This window comes from Mobula birostris, chromosome 2 (assembly GCF_030028105.1).
Source record: "Mobula birostris isolate sMobBir1 chromosome 2, sMobBir1.hap1, whole genome shotgun sequence".
In the NCBI taxonomy this organism is placed as follows: Eukaryota; Metazoa; Chordata; class Chondrichthyes; order Myliobatiformes; family Myliobatidae; genus Mobula; species Mobula birostris.
Genome location: NC_092371.1, coordinates 133,466,264 through 133,489,449, shown reverse-complemented (window position 1 = coordinate 133,489,449; position 23,186 = coordinate 133,466,264). Strand labels below are relative to the sequence as shown.

General features: G+C 43.1%; 1 protein-coding gene across 1 annotated transcript in view; it reads left to right on the top strand.

The window, feature by feature from the left end:
* LOC140210901 (dynein axonemal heavy chain 8-like) overlaps positions 1–23,186 on the top strand; it is a 1,093,299-nt gene that overhangs the window by 787,255 nt on the left and 282,858 nt on the right. The window contains exon 58 of the mRNA XM_072280167.1: positions 15,920–16,133. Coding sequence (XP_072136268.1) covers positions 15,920–16,133 — 214 coding nt within the window. The remainder of the gene's footprint in view (positions 1–15,919; positions 16,134–23,186) is intronic.

Genomic DNA, 23,186 nt, shown 5'->3' with positions numbered 1-23,186 from the left:
AAATGCTGGAGGAACTCAGCAGGCCAGGCAGCATCTATGGAAAAGGGCAGTTGACATTTCGGACTGGAAAGAAAGGAGGAAGGAGTCAGACTAAGAAGGTGATGGGAGGAAGAAGTACATGGTGGTAGGTAATAGGTGAAACCAGGAGAGGGGAGGGGTGAAATAAAGAGCTGCAAAGTCAACTGTGAAAGAGGTTAAAGGCTGGAGAAAGAAGAATCTGAAAGGAGAGGACAGAAGACCATGAAAGAAAGGGAGGGAGGAGGAGCACCAGAGGGAGGTGTTGGGCGGTTAAGGAGAAAAGGTGAGAGAGGGAAATAGGAATGGGGAATGGTGAAGGGGGCGGGCAGTGGGCAATTATCGAAAGGATCATAAAATCATATTCATGCCATCAGGTTGGAGGCTACACAGATGGAATATAAGGTGTTGCTCCTCCAACCTGAGTATGGCCTTATCGTGGCAGTAGAGGAGGCCATGGACTGACATATGGGTGGCCACTGGGAATTCCACTTTTTGTGGTGGATGAAGCAAAGTTGTTTGATGAAATGGTCTCCCAATCTATGTTGGGTCTCACCGATATACAGGAGCATTCCCACACCGGGAGCACAGGCTACAGTAGATGACCCCAACAGACTTGCAGGTGAAGTGTCACTTCACCTGGAAGGACTGATTAGTGTGGGAAGATGTGTAGGGGCAGGTGCAGCACTTGTTCTGCTTGCTAGGATGAGTACCAGGAGGGAGATCAGTGGGGAGGGATGAATGGACAAGGGAGTCACATAGGGAGCGATCCCTGCGGAAAGCAGAAAATGGGGGTGGAGGAAGGGAAAGATGTGCATAATGGAGTAGACAATGAGGATAAGAGGAACCCTATCTCTGCTGTGGCAGCAGGAGGATAGGTTGAGGGCAGATTAACATGAAATGGAAGTGATGCAGGTGAGGGCAGCTGCTCTGGAATGAAAAGCCTCATCCTGAGAGCAGATGGAGCAGAGATGGAGTAAATGAGAGAAGGGAATGGCATTTTTCTGGATGAAAAGCCGTGGTTCTCTCCAATCAGAATCTCTCTTCTCCAGTCCTTTATCTCTTTCACAAATCAATTTCTCAGCTCTTTACTTCACCCCCTCCTCCTCTCCAGGTTTCACCTATTACTTGTCAGCTTGTACTTCTTCCTCTCCTCACCTCCTTAGTATGACTCCTTGTCCCTTCTTTTCCAGTCCTGATGAAGAGCCATGCCGGAAACATCGACTGTTTAACCTTTTCCATAGATGCTGCCTGGCCTGCTGAGCTCCTCCAGCATTTTGTGTGAATAGCTCAATGGGCATCCAAAGGATTAAATGCAGCAAAACTATTATTGTCTATAAAATAAATGGGGGGAGGAAAAGGCACAAAATATTTAGCAACAAGCTAATAAAGTATGACATACTATATATGAATTCTTCAGCCTGAAAAGAACATCACCTAAGCACAAGATTACTGAGAACTAAGTCATAGAGTCAATACCAACTCATCCATGCTGACCAAAATATACTAAACCCATTTTCCTGCATTTGGCCCATATCCCTCTGTTCCTTTTCTATCCAAATGTTTCTTAAATGTTGTGATTGTATCTGTTTCTACCACCTGCTCTGACAGCTTGTTCCATATGCCCCCAACTATTGTTTAAAAACTTACTCCTCAGATCACCTTTAAATATTTCTCCTCTCACCCTAAATCTACTGCCTCAGGTTTTGAACCCCGCTACTCTTGGCCAAAAACTATGACTATTCCCCCTAACTATGTCCCTCATAATTTTATAAACATCTTATAGTCACCTTTTACTGAACTCCAGTGAGAGCCACCCCAACCTATCTATTTCTCCTTGTAACTAAAAACCAAGAACTGAAGAGAATATAGTAAGACTAATTTGGTAGTCAACATTCTCTGGAAGAAGCATTCTGAAAGACCTCTCAACTAAGGTTTTGTCCTTGATTCCACCTTACAGCAAACAATCCTGTCCAGCCTCACTGTAGACCAAAATATAAAGATGAAAAGGTCACATACTATATCATTTGAAAAGCAGCACAGCTTCAGGGGCAGAAGCCAATCCTAAAGCACAGCAGAGAAGAACTTTACACATTCACATCTTCCATTTTTTACATCTTACAAGGAAAATGCTAGGGGGCCACAGTGGCACATAGGCTAACCATTTTCAAGAAATGAATCCAAATATGGTAACTGCAGCAATATTTCCTCATTGTATTCTACAGGGAACTTCATAACAAGGATTTTTCTCAACTATTTCCTTTGAGTAGCTGAGACTTGTTCTCTAATTCATAGTGTGAACTTTGTCCATCTGGACCAGGGGTTCCGAACCTGAGGTCCATGAACCACTCGGTTAATGGTAGGGGTCCATGGCATAAAAAAGGTTGGCAACCTCTGATCTAGAGGCACATTGGACATGAAAGGCACATTAGGCAAGCACAAGAAAATGCAGTGAACAACATTATCTCTTTTCACCTCATAAAAACTATTGACTATTGTTTGAGGGAATATGTTTCTTAAATGTAGCTGGCTTTAGAAATCCATGTCAACATGACAATGTACATGTTGTGATTTTAATGAATGGGTTCCCAACACATCCAGTCTCAGTACAGTCTGTCAAAGCTATGAGCTATATGTTTCCTAGTCTTTCTTGGTGCACCACTGCAATACACATCCAACAAGCTCACCCTCTGGAGCAGAGCTAAATTAAACTGCAAAGGACATTTATTATCAAAGTATGTATCCTATATACAACCTTAAGATTTGTCTTCTTACAGGCAACCACAAAATTAAGAAACCCAACAGAATCCATTAAAAAAGAAAACTGTCAAACACCCAATGTGCAATAAAAAGTAAGCAAGTAACATTCAGAACTGAAGTTCATGAAAGTGAGTTCATTGCCACAAGGCAAATCACAGCCAATTCAGAAGCCTGTTAGTTGCAGGCCACAGCCTCAGTACAGTGCAGAGACGAGTAAACGTCGCAGAGCAATGAGCTAAGCTCTGGCCCATCCTTCTCCTCCAGCCCCAACACCCTGACCTTTTCAATCTGGCCCTGCGCTTAAATCGGTCACACATCAGCTCATTCCTTGCTCTCAGGTGCAGGCCCCACTGCCTCAGGTCCGCTGTTTCAAATCAATAGGAAATTGATCAATAGGAACCAGACCAATAGGAAATGGTTCTACCTTGGTGTTAATAGTATACATACCATGTGTACGTTTGGAGGCTGATCTCCAACTCATTGTATATGAGAGAGGGGTGGTACTAGTGTAATAGCACGACGCTGTTACAGCTTGTGGCATCAGAGTTCAATCCCTGTGACTTCTGTAAGAAAGTTGTACATTCTCCCTGTAGAATACGTGTGTTTTCTCCGGGTGCTGCAGTTTCCTCCCACAGTCCAAAGACTTACCGATTAATAGGGCAATTGGTCATTGTAAATTGTCTCGTGATTAGGTAAGGGTTAAATCGGGGGTTGTTGCAAGTTGCTGGGCACATGGCTCAAAAGGCTGGAAGACCACAAGACATAAGAGCAGAATTATGTCATTTGGCCTGTCGAGTCTGCTCTGCCATTTCATCATGGCTGATCCATTTTTCTACTCAGCTCCAATCTCCTGCCTTCTCCCTGTATTTCTTCATACCCTAACCAATCAAAAATCTATCAGGCTCTGCCTTAAGTATACATAAAGACTTGACCTCCACAGCTGCCTGTGGCAAAGAATTCCACAGGTTCACCATTCTCCGGCTAAAGAAATTCCTCCTCATTTCCGTTCTGAAAGGACCCCCTGCTATTCTGAGGCTGTCTCTTCTGGTCTAAGACTCTCCCACCAGAGGAAAGAAACATCCTCTCCACATCCACTCCAATAAGACCTTTCACCATTTGATAGGTTTCAATGAGGTCACCCCTCATTCTTCTGAATTCTAGTGAATACAGCCCCAGGGCCATCAAACACACTTCATACAACAAGCTGATCAAACCTGGAATCATTTTTGTGAATCTCCTTTGAACCCTCTCCAGCTTCAGCACATCCTTTCCAAGATAAGGGGCCCAAAACTGCTCACAATACTCCAAGTGAGGCCTATCAGTGCTTTATAAAGTCTCAACATTACATCCTTGCTTTTAAAATCTAGTCCTCCTGAAATGACTGCTAACATTGCATTTGCCTTCTTCACCACAGACTGAACCTGCAAATTAACCTTTAGGGAATTCTGCACAAGAACTCCCAAGTCTCTTTGTGCCTCGGTTTTTTGTATTTTCTCTCCATTTAGAAAACAGTCAACCCTTTCATTTCTTCTACCAAAGTGCATGACCATACAATTCCTGACACTATATTCCATCTGCCACTTATTTGCCCATTCTACCAATCTGTCTAGGTCCTTCTGTAGCCTCCCTACTTCCTGAAAACTATATGCCCCTCCAACTATTGTCTGCAAACTTTGCAACAAAGCCATGAATTTCATCATCCAAAACATTGACATATAGGTAAAAGAATCAGTCCCAACAGGTGACTCCTGTGAAACACCACTAGTCACCGGCAGCCAGCCAGAAAGGATTCCCTTTATTCTCACTTTTTGCTTCCTGCCAGTCAGCCACTGTTCTATCCATGCTAGAATCTTCCCTGTAATACCATGGGCTGTTAGCTTGTGAAACAGCCTCGTGCAGCACCTTGTCAAAGGCCTTTTGAAAATCCAAGTACACAACATCAACTGATTCTCCTTTGTCTATCCTGCTTCTTATTCCTTCAAAGAATTCCAACAGATTTGGCAGGCAAGATTTTCCCTTGAGGAAACTGTTCTGACTATCACCTATTTTATCATGTGCCTCCAGTTACCCCGAAACCTCATCCTTAATAATCAACTCCAACATCTTCCCAACCACTGAAGTCAGACTAACTGGCCTATAGTTTCCTTTCTTCTGCCTCTCTCCTTTCTTGAAGAGTGAAGTGACATTTGCAATTTTACAGTCTTCCAGAACCATTCCAGAATCTAGTTAGTCTTGAAAGATCATTACTACTGCCTCCACAATCTCTTCACCCACCGCTTTTAGAACCCTGGGGTGTACGCCGTCTGGTCTAGATGACTTAGCTACCTTCAGAACTTTCAGTTTCCCAAGCACCTTCTCCCTGGTAATGATAACATCACACACTTCATGATCCCTGACACCTGGAACTTCCACCATACTGCTAGTGTCTTCCACAGTGAAGACTGATGCAAAATACTTATTCAGTTTGTCTGCCATTTCCTTGTCCCCCACTACTACCTATGTAGCAACATTTTCCAGCTGCCCAATATCCACTCTCACCTCTCCTTTATACTTTATGTGTCTGAAGAAACTTCTGGTATCTCCTTAATATTATTGGCTAGCTTACTTCTGTATACCATTCTTACTTTCTTAATGACTTTTTTTTAGTTGCCTTCTGTTGGTATATGAAAGCTTCCCAAGCCTCTAAATTCACGCTAATTTTTTCTCTATTATATGCCCTGTCTTTGGCTTTTATGTTTGCTTTGAATTCTCTTGTTAGCCACGTTTGTGTCAACTTTCCTTTAAAATACATCTTCCTCTTTGGGATGTACATATCCTGTGCCTTCCTAATTGCTTCCAGAAATTCCAGCCATTGCTGCACTGCCATCATCCCTGTCAGTGTTCTTTTCCAACCAATTCTGACCAACTCCTCTCTCATGCCCCTGTAATTCCCTTTACTCCACTGTAATGCTGAATACATCTGACCTTATCTTCTCCTCTAAATTCAGGGTGAATTCAATCATATTATGATCACTTGCCCCTAAGGGGTGTTTTACCTTAAGCTGCCTAATCAATTCTGGATCATTGCACAACACCCAGTCCAGAACAGCTGATTCTCAAGAGAGGTCAACCACGAGTTGCTCTAAAATGCCATCTTGCAAACATGCTAGAAATTCCCCCTCTTGGGGTCCAGCACTAACCTGATTTTTCCAATCTATCTGCAAATTGAAATCCCCCATGACCATTGAAACATTGCCCTTTTGACATGCATTTTCTATCTCCTGTTGTAACTTGTAGACCACATCCTTACTACTGTTTGGGGATCTGTATATAACTCCCATCAATGTCTTTTTACCCCTGCAGTTCGTTAGCTCTATTCGCAATGATTCAACAGCTTCCTACCCTATGCCACCTCTTTCTAATGATTTGATTTCATTTTTTACCAACAGAGCAACACTGCCCTCTGCCTTCCTGCCTGTCCTTTCAAGATAATTTGTATCCTTGGACACTGAGCTCCCAGCTATAATCTTCTTTCAGCCATGACTCAATGATGTCTAATACATCATACATGCCAATCTGCAGCTGTGCTACAAGTTCATCAACCTTATTCATATACTGTGTACATTCAAATATAACGCCTTCAGTCCAGTATTCATCCTTTTCGATTTTTCTCCGCCTTTTACGTTGCATCTCATCCTGTTGACTGCAATTTTTCCCTATTATCAGCCTCCCCTTGCTAGGAGTCTCACTGTACATTGCTTCTGTTTGTAAACCAACTACTTCGTCTTCAGCACTTTCACTCCAGTTCCCATCCCCCTGCCAAATTAGTTTAAACCCACCCAAACAACTTTAACCAGCCTGCCTGCAAAGATATTGGACCCCCCTCAGGTTCAGGTGTAACTTATCTCTTTTATACTGGTCATATCTTCCCCAGAAGAAATCCTGATGTTCCATAAACTGAACTCTTGTCCCAGTTCCTCAACCATGCATTCACCTGCCAAATAATTCTATTCTTACCCTCATTGGCACGTGGCACAGGCAGCGATCCATAGATTACTACACTGGAGGTCCTGTTTCTCAGCTTTCTTCCTAGCTCCCTAAGATCTCTCTTCAGGGCCTATCACCTTGTCTACCCATGAGATTGGTGCCAATATGCACTAAGACTTCTGGCTGCTCACCCTCATCCTTGAGAATGCCATGGATCGGATCTGAGACATCTCTGATCCTGGCACCAGGGAGACAACATACCATATGGATATCTCGATCACTCCCACAGAACCTCATCTCTGGTCCTCTGACAAAGGAATCTCCTATCAACACTGCAGTCCTCTTCACCTCTGTGCTCTTCTGAGCCACAGTACCAGACCCAGTGCCAGAGACCTGGTCACTGTGGCTCCCCTCCCCCCGCCACCCTCCCCAGTAGATTGTTTCCCTCAATAATATCTAAAGTGATATACTTACTATTCTCGCAGGTGTACTCAGCATTGGCTGTGCATTTCCCTTCCTTCTCCTGTCTCCTGCATCCTAGGGGTGATTACTTCCCTGTAGCTTCTGTCTATCACCTCCTTATTCTCCCATGTGAGTCGACGGTCATCGTGCTGCAGTTCGGTGCACCTGGTGCGGATGTGTTTATCTGAGACTGGAGGTCTCCCAGACTTCCTACATCCCACACAGAGTACAAAACACTGCCCCCGGAGCCATTCTCACTAATCTACTATTCCCTAACAAATAAGGGTGGGGGAGAGGAGGAGGGAGAGAGAGAGAGAGAGAAAGAAAGAAAGAAAGAAAACAACTTACAAGACAATGTACCTCATCCAAACCTGATTTCACCTAAGCCTGATGAGCCAAAGCCACTCCAAAAGAATGGCCGCTCCATTTGCATTTGAATTATTCTTGTTCGACCTTTCTAATGAATCCCTCTTACTGATTTGTCACTCCTCAAATCAGGAAATCTCCCGCGAAACTCTGCCTTCAAAATCTCAGTTGCCGCCCGGATTTAGCTTTTAAAAAGTAGCGCTCTTCACGTGCCCCTGGTGTGGATTGTCCACCTCAGAGAAAACTGGCTCGAAGCTCTGCTTTTTTGAACCTTGAACACAGACCTATCTGAAAGATAGTTCTTTTTGCGCACTGCGGCTTGCTGATTGGTCACTTCAAAATCTCAATTGCCACCTTGATTAGAAAGTAGCTCTTTTCACGCACCCCTGGTGTGGATCATCCTATTCATCGCTGTATCTCTAAATAAATAGTTCTTCAGCGCAGGAGCAGCACGCAGTGACAAAGTTTCTCGCAGGTTGGCGATGCTTGCTAAAAGGAAAGCTTCACGGGGGTTTGGGCTCATTCCAACAGCCCAATCAATGGTGGGAGCAGCACACAGTGACGAGGTTTCTTGCAGATCAACGACACTTGTTTAAAAGTACAAAAGGGACAAGCGGGGTGGCCATTGTTGGAAGTAGGCCAGTCGTGAGAATAGGAGTGTCAGGCTTTGGCTCAAAGGAGGCATTGGTTCTAGGTGAGTTTCTGTTGAGGTTCGGTTTTTATTTCCTCTTACAATACCTAGTGTAGTAAATGGCCATTGTGTGTTCTTCATGCCGGATGTTGAGAGTCCTGGGAGATCCAGAGTCTCCCCAAGGAACTACATCTACATGAAGTGCACCCAGCTGCAGCTCCTGGAAGACTGTGTTAGGAATCTGGAGTAGCAGCTGGATAACGTTTGGCTTGTACAATAGAGTGAGGAGATAATCGATCAGAGTTACAGGGAACTAGTCACCCCTAAATTGCAGGAGACGAGTAGCTGGGTGACTGTCAAAAGAAATGGAAATGTAAATAGGCAGTTAGTGCAGAAAACCCCTGTGGCCATTCCCCTCAATAATAAGTATACTACTTTGGATTCTGTCGTGGAGGATGACCTCCTGGGGATGCCACGGAATCCAGGTTACTGGCACTGAGCGTGGGTCTGTCGTGCAGAAGGGAAAGAAAAAGAGGGGAGCAGTAGTGATAGAGAACTCAATAGTCAGGGAAACAGACAGGAGATTTTGTGGACGTGAATGGAAAACCGGAATGGTATGTTGCCTCCCAGGTGCCAGGGTCAGAGACGTCTTGGATCATGTCCACAGCATTTTGGAGAGGGAGAGAGAGCAGCCAGATGTCTTGGTACATATTGGTACCAATGACATAGGAAGAAAAAGCAAAGGGATCCTGAAAAGAGAATTCAGAGAGCTAGGCAGAAAGCTGAGAAACAGGACCTCCAGGGTAGCAATTTCTGGATTGCTGCCTGTGTCCAGTGAGTCTCCCCCCCCCCCCCCCCAGCTTTTAAATCTACTCCTCAGCTTTTTTTCTCCAATCCTGCCGAAGGGTCTCAGCCCAAAACGTCAACTGTACTTTTTTGCATAGATGCTGCCTGGCCTGCTGAGTTCCTCCAACATTTTGTATGTGTTGGTTTGGCAGCTTAATGGGTGGCTGAGAAGCTGATGCAGGGAGCAGGGCTTCAGGTTCTTGGATCATTGAGATCTCTTCTGGGGGAGGTATGACCTGTACAAAAGTGGTGGGATGCACTTGAACCCAAGGGGGACCAATATTATCACAGGTGGGTTTGTTAGAGCTGTTGGGATGGTTTAAGCTAATCTGGCAAGGGGTTGCGAACCAGAGTGAAGGGACTCAGGATAGGACAGATGTTAAAAAAAGCAGTCTGACTGCCAGGAAGGGCAGGCAACTGATAGGACAAAATTGTAGCCAGTGCATTAGGGATGCAGAATCGAAAAGGATAGCAAATACAGTACTCAATGTGTTATATCTCAATGCATGGAGTATAAGAAATAAGGTGAATGATCTTGTTGCACTATTACAGATTGTCTGGTATGATGTTTGGTCACTAAATCGTGGCCAAAGGGTGATTGTAGTTGGGAGCTAAATGTCCAAGGTTACACATTGTATCAAAGGGATAGGAAGGTAGGCAGAGTGGTTGGCATGGCTTTTCTGGTAAAGAATGGGATCAAATCAGTAGAAAGATATGACAGGATCAGAAAGTGTTGAATCCTTGTAGGTTGAGTTAAGAAACTGCAAGGGTAAAAGGACCCTGATGGCAGTTATATACAGGCCACCCAACAGTAGTTGTGATGTGGACCACAGATTACAATGGGAAATGGAAAAGGCATGTCAAACAGGCAATGTTATGAAAGTTCTGGGAGATATCAACATGCAGGTTGATTGGTAAAATCAGAATGGTAATGGATTGCAAGGAAGGGAGTTTGTTGAATGCCTACAAGATGGATTTTTAGAGCAGTTTGTCATTGAGCCAACTAGAAGATCAGCAATACTGGATTGGGTGTTATGTAATGAACTGGAGGCAATTAGGGAGCTTAAGGTAAAAGAACCCTCAGGAGGCATTGGTCACAATATGATTGAGTTCAACTTGAAATTTGATAGGGAGAAAGTAAAGTCTGACATAGCAGTGTTTCAGTTGGGTAAAGGAATTTACAGTGGTATGAGAGAGGAGTTGGCCAAAGTAAATTGGAAGGAGATACTGGCAGGGATGTCAACAGAACAGCAATAACATGAGTTTCTGGGAAAAATGAGGAAGGTGCAGGATAGATGTATTCCAAGAACAAAGAAATGCTCAAATGGCAAAATAGTACAACTGAGGCTGACAAGAGAAGTCAAAGTAAGAGCAAAAAAGGGCATACAACAAAGAAGAAATTAGTGGGAAGATAGAGGGTTGGGAAACTTTTAAAAACCTACAGAGACAAACTAAAAGAATCATTAAGAGGGAAAAGATGGAATATGAAAGCAAGCTAGCAAACAATATCAAAGTGGATAGTAAAAGTTTTTTCAAGTATGTAAATAAAAAATTAGAGATGAGAGTGAGGCCAGAGAAATAATAATGGAGGACAAGGAGATTGCAGATGAATTAAGTGAGTATTTTGCATGTCTTCACTTTAGAAGACACTAGTAGTGTGCCAGTTGTTGAAGGGTGTGAGGAAAGAGAAGTGAGTGCAGTTACTATAACAAAGGAGAAGACACTCAAAAAGCTGAAAGGCCTAAGGGTGCATAAGTCACCTGGACCAGATTAACTGCACCCTGGGGTTCTGAAAGAGGCTGTAGTAGAGATTATGGAGGTATTGGTAATAATCTTTGAAAAAATCATTGAAGTGTGGCATGGTGCCAGAGGACTGAAAAATTGCATATGTCACTCTACTCTTTAAAGAATGAGAAAGGCAGCAGAAGGAAAATTATAGACCAGTTAGCCTGACCTCAGTGGTTGGAAAGATGTTGGAGTCAAGTGTTAAGGATGAGATTATGGAGTACTTGGTGACACTGGTCAAGATAGGACAAAGTGAGCATGGTTTCTTTAAGGGATAATCTTGCGTGACAAACCTGTTGGATTACAAGTAGGATAGGTAAAGGGGATGCAGTGGATGGGTTGTATATTTGGACTTATCAGAGGGCCTTTGACAAGGTGCCACACATGAGGCTGCTTTGCTTACCAAGTTAAGAGCCCATGGTATTACAGGAAAGTTACTGGCATTGTTAGAGCATTGGCTGATTGGTAGGAGGCAGAAAGTGGGAATAAAAGGATCCTTTTCTGGTTGACTGCCAGAGGTTGGTGTTGGGACCACTTCTTTTTATACTGTATATCAATGATTCAGATGATAGAATAGACAGCCGTGTTGCCAAGTTGGCAGATGATACGAAGATTGGTGGAGGAAGATTGCTGCAGAAGACTTAGACAGATTAGGAGAATGGGCAAGAAAGTGGCAAATGAAATACAATTTTCTAAGTGGGGAGAAAATCCTAAAATCTGAGATGCAAGGGGATTTGGGAGTCCTTGTGCAGAACACCCTAAAGGTTAACTTTCAGGTTGAGTCGGTGGTGAGGAAGGCAAATGCTTATTTCAAGAGGTCTAGAATACAAGAGCAAGGATGTGATGCTGAGACCTTATACGGCACTGGTGAGGCTTCACCTTGAGTGTTATGAACAGTTTTGGGCTCTTCATGTAAAAAAGGATGCACTGGCATTGGAGAGGGTTCAGGGAAGTTTCATGAGGATGATTCTGGGAATGAAAGGGTTATCATATGAGGAACATTTGATGGGTCTGGGTCTGTATTCACTGAAATTTAGAAGGATGAGGGGGGGGGATCTCATTGAAACCTTTTGAATGTTGAAAAGCCTAGACAGAGTAGTTGTGGAAAGGACATTTCCCATGATGGGGGAGTCTCAGACAAGAGGGCATAGCCTCAGGATAGAGGGGCATCCTTTTAAAACAGAAATGCAGATAAATTTCTTTAGCCAGAGGGTGGTGGATTTATGGAACTTGTTACCATGGGCAGCTGTGGAGGCCAGATCATTGGGTGTATTTAAGGCAGAGCTTGATAGATTCTTGATTGGACGTAGCATCATAGATTATGGGGAGAAAGCTAGGGAGTGGGGCTGAGGAGGGGATAAAAAGGATCAGCCATAATTGAATGGTGGAGCAAACTCTATGGGCCAAATGGACTAATTCTACTCCTATGTCTTATGGTCTAAACATTACCAAAGCATCCTTTGCCAACCTTTCCCAATTCACAAGAAGTCCTCTTGTCAACAAAGATCAGTGGCAAGTATCAGGAGCATGGACTATTTTCCACATTTGGGATCCAATTCTCATTAAAGGCAGGTATTGACCAGGAAGTTCATTATTGCCTCCAGTACAGCAACACAGCTTTCAGCCACCCAATGAATAGTATTTGGATATAAAGACTGCAAACTACAAGAACAAATAGGCTTAACAGGCAGCAGTGATACCCACACTCCTGATTCAGAGGTACTCATCCTCAGGGCTTTGGGAAGGTACCATTTAATACTATCTTTCTTTAGCCATCTGAATTCAATGGCAGGACCAGCAAAGCTACTTCAGGTTCCTCATTTTTTTTAAAAAAAGCTCTTCACATTCTGCAACACAAAATTGTTCCTCAGGTCTCTTTCCATTCTTACCTTAAACCTTTGCTCTCTAATTTTTGATTTACCTCAGCTATGCCCCCCTTGATATTAGATACCTTTGTACCTCTATAAAATCACCCTTCATCTCCTACACTCCAATGTACAAAGGCCTTACCTACCCAGCCTCTCCCTATAACTGAGGCCCTCATCAATGGATCGTCATTCATTATTTTCATTCACTTCAACAGGATTCCATCACCAGTTTTACTTCCAGTCCCCTCCCCTTTCAACATTTTGAACAGACCATTCCTTTCATTGCTCCTTACTGCCATTCTATCCCCACCAACTACTTCCTTTCAAGCAACAAGTTCCCCTGAGACTGCAGCAGATGCAATGCCTGCCTTTTCACCTCTTCCCTTCCCACTACCCAGGGAATGCTGGAGAAACTCACCAGGTCAGGCAGCATCTATGGAAGAGAATAAACAGTTGACATTTTGGACCAAGACCCTTTATCAAGTCCCAACCTATCTGCAGAATCTCTCGAGTACATCCAGGGAATCAAACAGTCTTTTGAAGTGAAACAATGATTCAGTTGCACTTCAAGTCAAGAGAGCTACATTCAGTGTCCACAATAATGATGTCCTCTACATTGATGAATCCAGTTATCAAAAAAGGATCTTTGACTTGAAGCAAAAGCTGCTTCTCTTTCTGGACATGCTTCCTGACCTGTTTGAGTGTCAATGTTTTCTGTTTTTGTTTTCGTTCTCTGATCAGAAGCTACCATGTGAATATTTTGACATAATATTATGAGCATTTTTGTCATGTGACAACCGTGTGGCACCTTGTAAATTTGTCTTTTGAGCAAACAATTATAAAATTGGATTTGATTTCTCATAGATTTCTTCAAAATTGTTTTAGATGTAAAAATCATGATTTTCTTTTCATAAAACCATACTTCCTTTGCATAATTATATCTCAAAAGTGTAGTGCCCTATTAGCTTAATAATAGATCCTCAAAATTGAATTCTCCTCTTCCAAAATGTTTTCAGCAGCAACTATTTACTGACAAAGATCCCCAGAAAGAAAAAAACAATTAGATGGGGTCAGTCAACAAATTTGAAAATATCAAAGTTAAACATTAACAAATGTATATGACATATTGAAAGTAAATGCAACACACATCAAAGTTGCTGGTGAACGCAGCAGGCCAGGCAGCATCTCTAGGAAGAGGTACAGTCGACGTTTCAGGCCGAGACCCTTCGTCAGGACTAACTGAAGGAAGAGTTAGTAAGAGATTTGAAAGTGGGAGGGGGAGGGGGAGATCCAAAATGATAGGAGAAGACAGGAGGGGGAGGGATGGAGCCAAAAGCTGGACAGGTGATCATGGGACAGGAGGTCCGGGGAGAAAGACAAGGGTGGGGGGGGGGGAAACCAGAGGATGGACAAGGGGTATAGTCAGAGGGACAGAGGGAGAAAAAGGAGGGTGAGAGAAAGAATGTGTGTATAAAATTAAACAACAGATGGGGTACGAGGGGGAGGTGGGGCATTAGCGGAAGTTAGAGAAGTCGATGTTCATGCCATCAGGTTGGAGCCTACCCAGACGGAATATAAGGTGTTGTTCCTCCAACCTGAGTGTGGCTTCATCTTTACAGTAGAGCAGGCAGTGGATAGACATGTCAGAATGGGAATGGGATGTGGAATTAAAATGTGTGGCCACTGGGAGATGCTGCTTTCTCTGGTGGACAGAGCGTAGGTGTTCAGCAAAATGGTCTCCCAGTCTGCGTTGGGTCTCACCAATATATAGAAGGCCACATCGGGAGCACCGAACGCAGTATATCACTCCAGCCAACTTACAGGTGAAGTGTCGCCTCACCTGGAAGGACTGTTTGAGGCCCTGAATGGTGGTAAGGGAGGAAGAGTAGGGGCATGTGTAACACTTGTTCCGCTTACAAGGATAAGTGCCAGGAGGGAGATCAGTGGGGAGGGATGGGGGGGACGAATGGACAAGGGAGTCGCGTGGGGAGCGATCCCTGCGGAAAGCAGAGGGGGGGGGGGAGGGGAAAATGTGCTTAGTGGTGGGATCCCGTTGGAGGTGGCGGAAGTTACGGAGAATAATATGTTGGACCCGGAGGCTGGTGGGGTGGTAGGTGAGGACCAGGGGAACCCTATTCCTATTGGGGTGGCGGGAGGATGGAGTGAGAGCAGATGTACGTGAAATGGGGGAGATGCGTTTGAGAGCAGAGTTGATAGTGGAGGAAGGGAAGCCTCTTTCTTTAAAAAAGGAGGACATCACCCCCGTCCTCGAATGAAAAGCCTCATCCTGAGAGCAGATGCGGCGGAGACAGAGGAATTGCAAGAAGGGGATGGCGTTTTTGCAAGAGACAGGGTGAGAAGAGGAATAGTCCAGACAGCTGAGAGAGTCAGTAGGCTTATAGTAGACATCAGTGGATAAGCTGTCTCCAGAGACAGAGACAGAAAGATCTAGAAAGGGGAGGGAGGTGTTATTTAATTTTATACACACATTCTTTCTCTCACTCTCCTTTTTCTCCCTCTGTCCCTCTGACTATACCCCTTGCCCATCCTCTGGTTTCCGCCCCCCCCCCTTGTCTTTCTCCCCGGACCTCCTGTCCTATGATCCTCTCGTATCCCCTTTGCCAATCACCTGTCCAGCTCTTGGCTCCATCCCTCCCCCTCCTGTCTTCTCCTATCATTTTGGATCTTCCCCTTCCCCTCCCACTTTCAAATCTCTTACTAACTCTTCCTTCAGCTAGTCCTGACGAAGGGTCTCGGCCTGAAACGTCGACTGTACCTCCTCCTAGAGATGCTGCCTGGCCTGCTGCGTTCACCAGCAACTTTGATGTGTGTTGCTTGAATTTCCAGCATCTGCAGAATTCCTGTTGTTTGAAAGTGAATGTGATTATTCTTCAGTCATTTGCCTTAGCTAAGATATCAACCTTCACAAATTTGCAAAGCCACCATTAGTCTGGGCTCCTTTCTTTTCCATAATGTGTTATCTTGCCATGCAGGAAAAGAAGGTGAGAATGTTTGAGTTGCTTTTAAACAGGGAAATGAGAAGGGCACGTACACACATAGGTATAAAACACAAGAAACAAAGAAAGAAATAGTATGAAGAGGTGTGTAGTGTACATCTAAATATAATGTGTAATAAAGTAGGAGTCATTGTGCAATTGCTAGAATGAAAAGGAAAATATGTCATGTCTTTAAATATTAATGAGTAATACTTGTCTTTCAGATTACGAATGAAATAGTACGTCAAATGGTTGAATCGCAAGGAATGTATAACTTAGACAAACCAGGAGACTTTACTAAAATCGTTGATGTGCAATTAATGGCTGCAATGATTCATCCAGGAGGCGGACGCAATGACATTCCTCAGCGGCTAAAGCGGCATTTCACAATCTTCAACTGTACACTCCCAACCAATACTTCAATTGACAAGATTTTTGGTAAGTTCTGGTTTGTTTTTGTTAATTATAGCAGCTTTGCAGCAAATGCTGCCATTATGTTGTTCGTTCTACTTAGAAATTTACATGCCACAATTTGCATATATGAATTGTCATTGGGCAAGATGATGACTTGAAAATCAACTGTCAAGTCTTTCCATATGCAGTCATCAAAAGGGCTTTTCTGCTGTTCTACAGCAGCATCTAGAAACCCAGTTGTCAAGTTATAAAAAGCTGATTGTCATGTAATTCATTCCAAGAGATGTACTGACACAGTGTACTCAGCCACATTGTGGAAATCTCTTCATTGCATTTCATAATACCAATATTAAACTGATTAGAGTAACATTTGATAATATAACTTAGTCATAATTTACTTGAATCCCACTTAATGTAGGATTATGGGAGAAAATTTGGAACAGATTTATTCAAATTCATTTAAATTGGGTCAAGTTATAGACATAAAACACTACAGTGCAAGAAGATCCTTTGCTCCATGATCTCTGTCCTAACCATGAGGCCAATTCCATCTGCCTGCCTGTGGTCCATAGTTCTCCATTCTCTGTCTGTATATGTGCCTACCTAAATGTTTCTTAAATATTGCTGTTTTATCTGCTTCCACCACCTTTCCCCGGCAGCATGTTACAGGCACCCACCAGTTTCTGTTCTTTTTTTTTAAAAAAACAAAAAACTGCCCCTCAAATTTCTTTCAAGTTTTTGTCCACTCACTTTAAATCTATGCCTTCTAGTATTTGACATTTCCTTTCTAGGAGAAGGACTCTATCCTACCTGTCCCTCTCATATTTTGTATACTTCTAGCAGGCCTCCTATCAGCCACCAGTACTGGGGAAAAAAAACTTCCTCTGGACACCCTCCCTATATTTTCCTCCAATCATTTTAAAATTATGCCCCCTCATATTAGCCATTTCCATCCTGAAAATGTCTCTGGCTATCCACTCAATCTATGCCTCTTATCATCTTGTATCAGGTCATATTTCATCTTCTTTTGCTTCAAAGAGAAAAGCTCTAGCTCACTGAACCTATCCTCAAACAACATGCTCTCTAATCCAGGCAGCACTCTGCATACTATTTCAAGATTCCACATTTTCCCTACAAGGAGGTGACCAGAAATGAGCATAACATTACAAGTGTGGTCTAACCAGGATTTTTATAAAAGCTGCAACATTGCCTCATGGCTCTTGAATTCAAAGTTCAAAGTAAATTTACTGTCAAAGTACATGCTGTATATGTTGCCATATACAACCCTGAGATTCATTTTCTATGGACATACTCAATAAGTCCATAATAGAGTAATAACCATAATAACAGAATCAATGAAAGACCACACAAACATGGGTGTTCAACCAGTGTGCAAATACAAACAGAAAGATAAAATAATGATAAATAAGAAATAAATGTCAGGAACATGAGATGAAGGGTCCTTGAAAGTTTTTTAAGGACTTAAGGGAGGTTTTAAATTAATATGGCAGGGGGATGGGAACCCACACAGAAAAGAAGAGGGAAGTGATGCAAAGACCAAAGCTAGAATTAATGAAGGAAAAAGTAAGAGTAGAGTGCATAAAAGTAAAAAGCAAAAATCGCATAGGTCACCAGTTTATAAAAGGACAATGAGTATAAGGGCACTTTATCTAAATGCCCGTAGTGTTAGAAACAAGGTTAGTGAACTTGTGGCACAGATCTGTACCAAGGCATATGATTTAGTGGCCATTACAGAAACATGGTTGCAAGGTAGAGATGACTGAGAATGAAATATCCAAGGGTATCAGGAAATACGGAAAGATAGGCAGGAAGGCAGATGAAGTGAGGTGGCTCACTTGGTTAGGGATGAGGTCAGGGCGATTGTGAGAGATGATATTAGATCTACGGAGCAGAATGTTGAGTCCATCTGGGTAGAGATTAAGAATAATAAAGAGAAAAAAATCACTGGTGGGTGTTGTCTATAGGCCACCTAATAAAAATATTGCAGTGGCAGAGGCGATTAACCAAGAAATAATTGATGTTTGTAAGAACGGAACGGCAGTTGTCATGGGGGATTTTAACTTCCACATAGATTGGGTGAATCAGGTTGGTCAAGGAAGTCTTGAGGAGGATTTCATAGAATGCATCCATGATAGCTTTCTTGAGCGGCATGTTAGTGAACCTGTAAGGGAAATTACTATCTTAGATCTAGTCCTGTACAATGGGACAGGTAAGATTAACGATCTTGTAGTCAGGGATCCTCTTGGAAAGAGTGATCATAGAATGGTTGAATTTTGCATACAGATGGAGGATGAAATAGTTAGATCTAAAACTAGTGTATTATGCTTGAACAAGGGAGACTACAATGAGATGAGGGAGGAGTTGGCTAATGTGGATTGGGAGCACAGGCTATTTGGTAGGACAGTTGAGGAACAGTGGAATACTTTCGAAGAGATTTTTCACAGTGCTTAACAAAAGTATATTCTAGTCAAAAGTAAGGACAGTAAGTGTGGGGAGAGCCAGCCTTGGATATCTAAGGAAATAAAAGATAGTATCAAATTAAAAGGTCATGTGTACAGAGTCACGAAGAGTAGTGGAAGACTGGAGGATTGGGAAAACTTTAAAAAGCAACAAAGAACAACTAAACATGAAATAAGGAAAGGGAAGATAGAGTATGAAAGTAAATTAGCACAAAATATAAAAACAGATAGCAAAAGTTTTTGTAAGTATATAAAGCGGAAGGGGGTGGCCAAAGTCAGTGTAGGTCCCTTGGAAGACGAGAAGGGGAAATTGATATTGGGTGATAAGGAAATGGCTGAGGCATTGAATGACTACTCTGTGTCGGTCTTCATGGTGGAGGGCATGTCTAATATGCCAAGGATTTATGGAAAAAATAGGAGGTGAGGACCTCGATAAAATCACTATCACTAAAGAGATAGTGATGAGCAAACTAGAGGGCATGAAAGTAGATAAGTCCCCTGGTCCTGATGGGATGCATGCCAGGGTGCTGAGGGAATTGGTGGAGGTTGTAGTAGACGCATTGGTAATCACTTATCAAAACTGTCTGGACTCTGGGCAGGTCCCAGCAGATTGGAAGACAGCAAATATCATGCCACTTTTAAAAAAGGATATAGGCAAAAGACAGGCAACTATAGGCTAGTTAGCTTAACATCTGTGGTCAGGAAAATGCTTGAGGCTGTTATTAAGGAAGAAATAGCGAAACATTTAGAAAGGAGTGGTTCCATTAGACAGATGTAGCATGGATTCAGAAAGGGCAGGTCCTGTTTGACAAACTTACTGGAGTTCTTTGAGGACATAATGAGTGCAGTGGATAGAGGGGAACAGGTGGATGTCATATACTTGGATTTCTAGAAGGCGTTTGATAAGGTGCCGCACAAGAGACTTATAGATAAGATACGGATGCATGGAGTCGGAGGAAGTGTATTGGCATGGATAGTGGATTGGTTAACCAACAGAAGGCAGAGAGTTGGTATAAATGGGTGTTTCTCCAGTTGCAATCAGTGGGGGTGGGGGTGGTGCTGGTGCTGGGCCTGCAGCTGTTTACCATTTACATTGATGATTTGGAAGAGGGGACTGAGTGTAGCACAGTAAAATTTGCTGGTGACACTAAACTGAGTGGAAAAGCAAATTGTACAGAGGAGGTGGAGAGTCTGCAGAGGGATATAGATAGGTTAAGTGAGTGGGCCGAGGTCTGGCAGATGGAATACAATCTTGGTAAATGTGAGATCATCCATTTTGGAAGGAATAATAGAAGAGCAGATTATTATTTAAGTGGTGAAAGATTGCAGCATGCTGTTGTACAGAGGGACTTGCGAGTGCTTGTTCATGAATCACAGAAAGTTGGCTTGCAGGTACAACAGGTCATTAAGAAGGCAAACAGAATGTTGGCCTTCATTGCTAGAGGGATTGAATTCAAAAGCAAGGAGGTCATGCTGCAACTATACAGGGTACTGGTGAGGCTGCACCTGGAGTACTGCGTGCAGTTCTGGTCTCCGTACTTGAGGAAGGATATACAGGCTTTGCAGGCAGTGCAGAGGAGGTTCACCAGGTTGATTCCAGGGATGAAGGGGTTAACCTTTGAGGAGGGATTGAGTGGCCTGGGACTATACTCTCTGGAACTCAGAAGAATAAGAGGGGATCTTATAGAAACATACAAAATTTTGAAAGGGATAGATAAGATAGAAGTAGGAAAGTTGTTTCCGTTGGTAGGTGAGACTAGAACTAGGGGGCACTGCCTCAAGATTCAGGGGAGAAGATTCAGGACGGAGATGAAGAGAAACTGTTTTTCCCAGAGAGTGGTGAATCTGTGGAATTCTTGCCCAGGGAAGCAGTTGAGGCTTCTTCACTAAATATATTTAAGATACAGTTAGATAAAATTTTACATAGTAGGGGAATTAAGGGTTATGGGGAAAAGGCAGGTAGTTGGTGCTGAGTTTACAGACAGATCAGCCATGATCTTATTGAATTGCAGGGCAGGCTTGATGGGCCAGATGTCCTACTCCTGCTCCTATTTCTTAGGTTCTTATGTTCTTATGAAAGTGAGTCCATAGGTTGCAGGAACAATTCAACAACGGAGTAATTGAAGTTGAGTAAAGTTATCCCCTTGGGTTTCAAGAGTCTGATGGTTGGGGTGTAATAGCCGTTCCTAAACCTGGGAATGAGTCCTGAGGCTCCTGTACCACCTTCTGATGGGAGCAGTGAAAAGAGAGCATGTCCTGGGTGATGGGGGTCCCTGATGATAGATGCTGCTTTCCTGCAACAGCATTTCATGTAGATATGCTCAATAGTGAGGAGGGCTTTACTTGTGATAGGCAGGACCGTATCCTCTACTTTTTGTAGGATTTTCTGTTTAAGAGCATTAGTGTTTCTATACCAGCCTGTGATGTAGTCAGTCAATACACACTCTACCACACATCTGTAGAAGTTTGTCAAGCCCAACTAAACAAGGCCAACACAACATACACCTTCTTAACAACCCTACCTACTTGCACGGCAACTTTGAGGCATCTATGAACATGGACCTCAAGATCCCTCGGATCCTCCTTACTGCTAAGAAACCTGACATTAATCCTGTATACTGCCTTCAAATTTGACCTTACAATGTAAATTACTTAACACTTTTCTGGATTGAACTCCACCTGCCACTTCTCAGTCCAGCTTTGCATTCTGTCAATGTCCCTACGACAACCTTCTACATATCCACAATACCACCAACCTTCATGTTATTTGCAAACTTACTAATCCACCCTTCCACTTCCTCATCCAAGTCATTTATAAAATTCACAAAGAGCAAGGGTCCTAGAACATATCCCTGCAGAACACCACTGGTCACCAACCTCCAGGCAAAATATTCTCCATCTACAACCACCCTCTACCTTCTATGGGCAAGCCAACTCTGAATCCACATAGCCAACTTTACTGGATCCCATGACTTCTGACTTTCCGAAATCCTTATCAAACACCTTACAAAAGTCCATATACACCACATCCGCAGCTCTAACTTCATCAATGTGCTTTGTCACATCATCAAATAATTCAATCAGGCTCATGAGGCATGATCTACTCCACACACAGCCATGCTGACTATCTCTAGACTATGCTTCTCCAAATGTTTGTAAATCCTGTCTCTAAAAATCTTCTCCATTCATTTGCCCAATACTGAAGTAAGACTCACAGGTCTGTAATGCCTAGGGTTATCCCTACTCCCTTTTTTGAACAAAGCAATAACAGTTGTCACTCTCCAATTATCTGGTACTATAGCTGTAGCCAGTGAAGACGCAAAGGTCATCACCAATTTTTTTTCCCTCACTTCCCATAGTAACCTGGGGAGTATCCCACCTGGCCCTGGGGACTTATCTATCCTAATGTTTTCCAAAGGTTTCAGCACATCCTCTTTCTTAACATCTACATGTTTTAGCATATCAGCCTGATCTACGCTGTCCTCACAGACGTCAAGGTCCCTCTCACTGGTGAATAATGAAGCAAGGGACCGCCACTACTTCCTCTGGCTCCAGGCACATGTCCCCCAATCAGTCCTATCCTCACTCTAGTCACCTTCCTATTCTTCACATAATTTCTCTTAATCTTATTCACCAAGGCCTTCTCATGCCCCTTTCTAGCTCCCCTAAGTCCAATCTTCAGCTCTTTCCTGGCTACCTTGTAACTCTCTAGAGCCCTGCCTGATCTTGCTTCCTCCTAACTGGATATTACACATCACCTGTCAACCATGATTCCTTCACCCTACCTCAATGAAACAAACTTATCCAGACTCATAAGGATAAGTATGCACCCTGTTGGAGAAGTATTAAAATGGGGGAGGTCAAATTATGGGAATATTATGTAGGAGAGTTAATTGGAAACAGCTGTTATTTGGCAAATCCACTTCTGAAATGTGGAGGATGTTTATCAACTGCAAAGAAGTAATGTCCCCTGTATGTTCCTATAAGGTGGAAGGACAAGGACAGCTAGGTAAGAGAATCTAGAACGACAAGAAGGCAAAAGAAGCTAAGATCGAACAGAGCCCATGAGAATTATAAAGGAGATAGAAAGGAATTAGGAGGGGCTGTAAAAAAATTCTAGGCAAGTAGGATTGAAGTAGTTCCCAGGGTATTCTATACATATTTCATAGAGCAAGAGGATAACTAGGAAGACAATAGAACTACTTGAAGATAAACAAGAGAACAAGTGCTTAGAGGCAGAGGATGTTCGAAGTATGTATAAATTATACAACCTTGAGATTCGTCTCCTCACAGTTGGCCGAAAAACAAGAAACCTGAAAGAACCCAAATAAAAATAAAAGACCAACACCCAATGTGCAGAGAAAGAGGGGGGAAACACAAAACATGCAAACAATAGAAGCAAACAACAGCATTATGAACCAAACTGAGCCCATAAACCAATACACTGGAGCAGCCGGAGTAGGCCCAAAGCTTCTGCCTCAAGTTCATTATATAGCAGGCAAATCACCGCAAAGCTCACAGACACGAAGTGTGTAGCAGCCAGAGCAGTTTTATAGCTTCAGTGCCATGGAAAGAAGTGAATGTTGTGGGAAAGTGA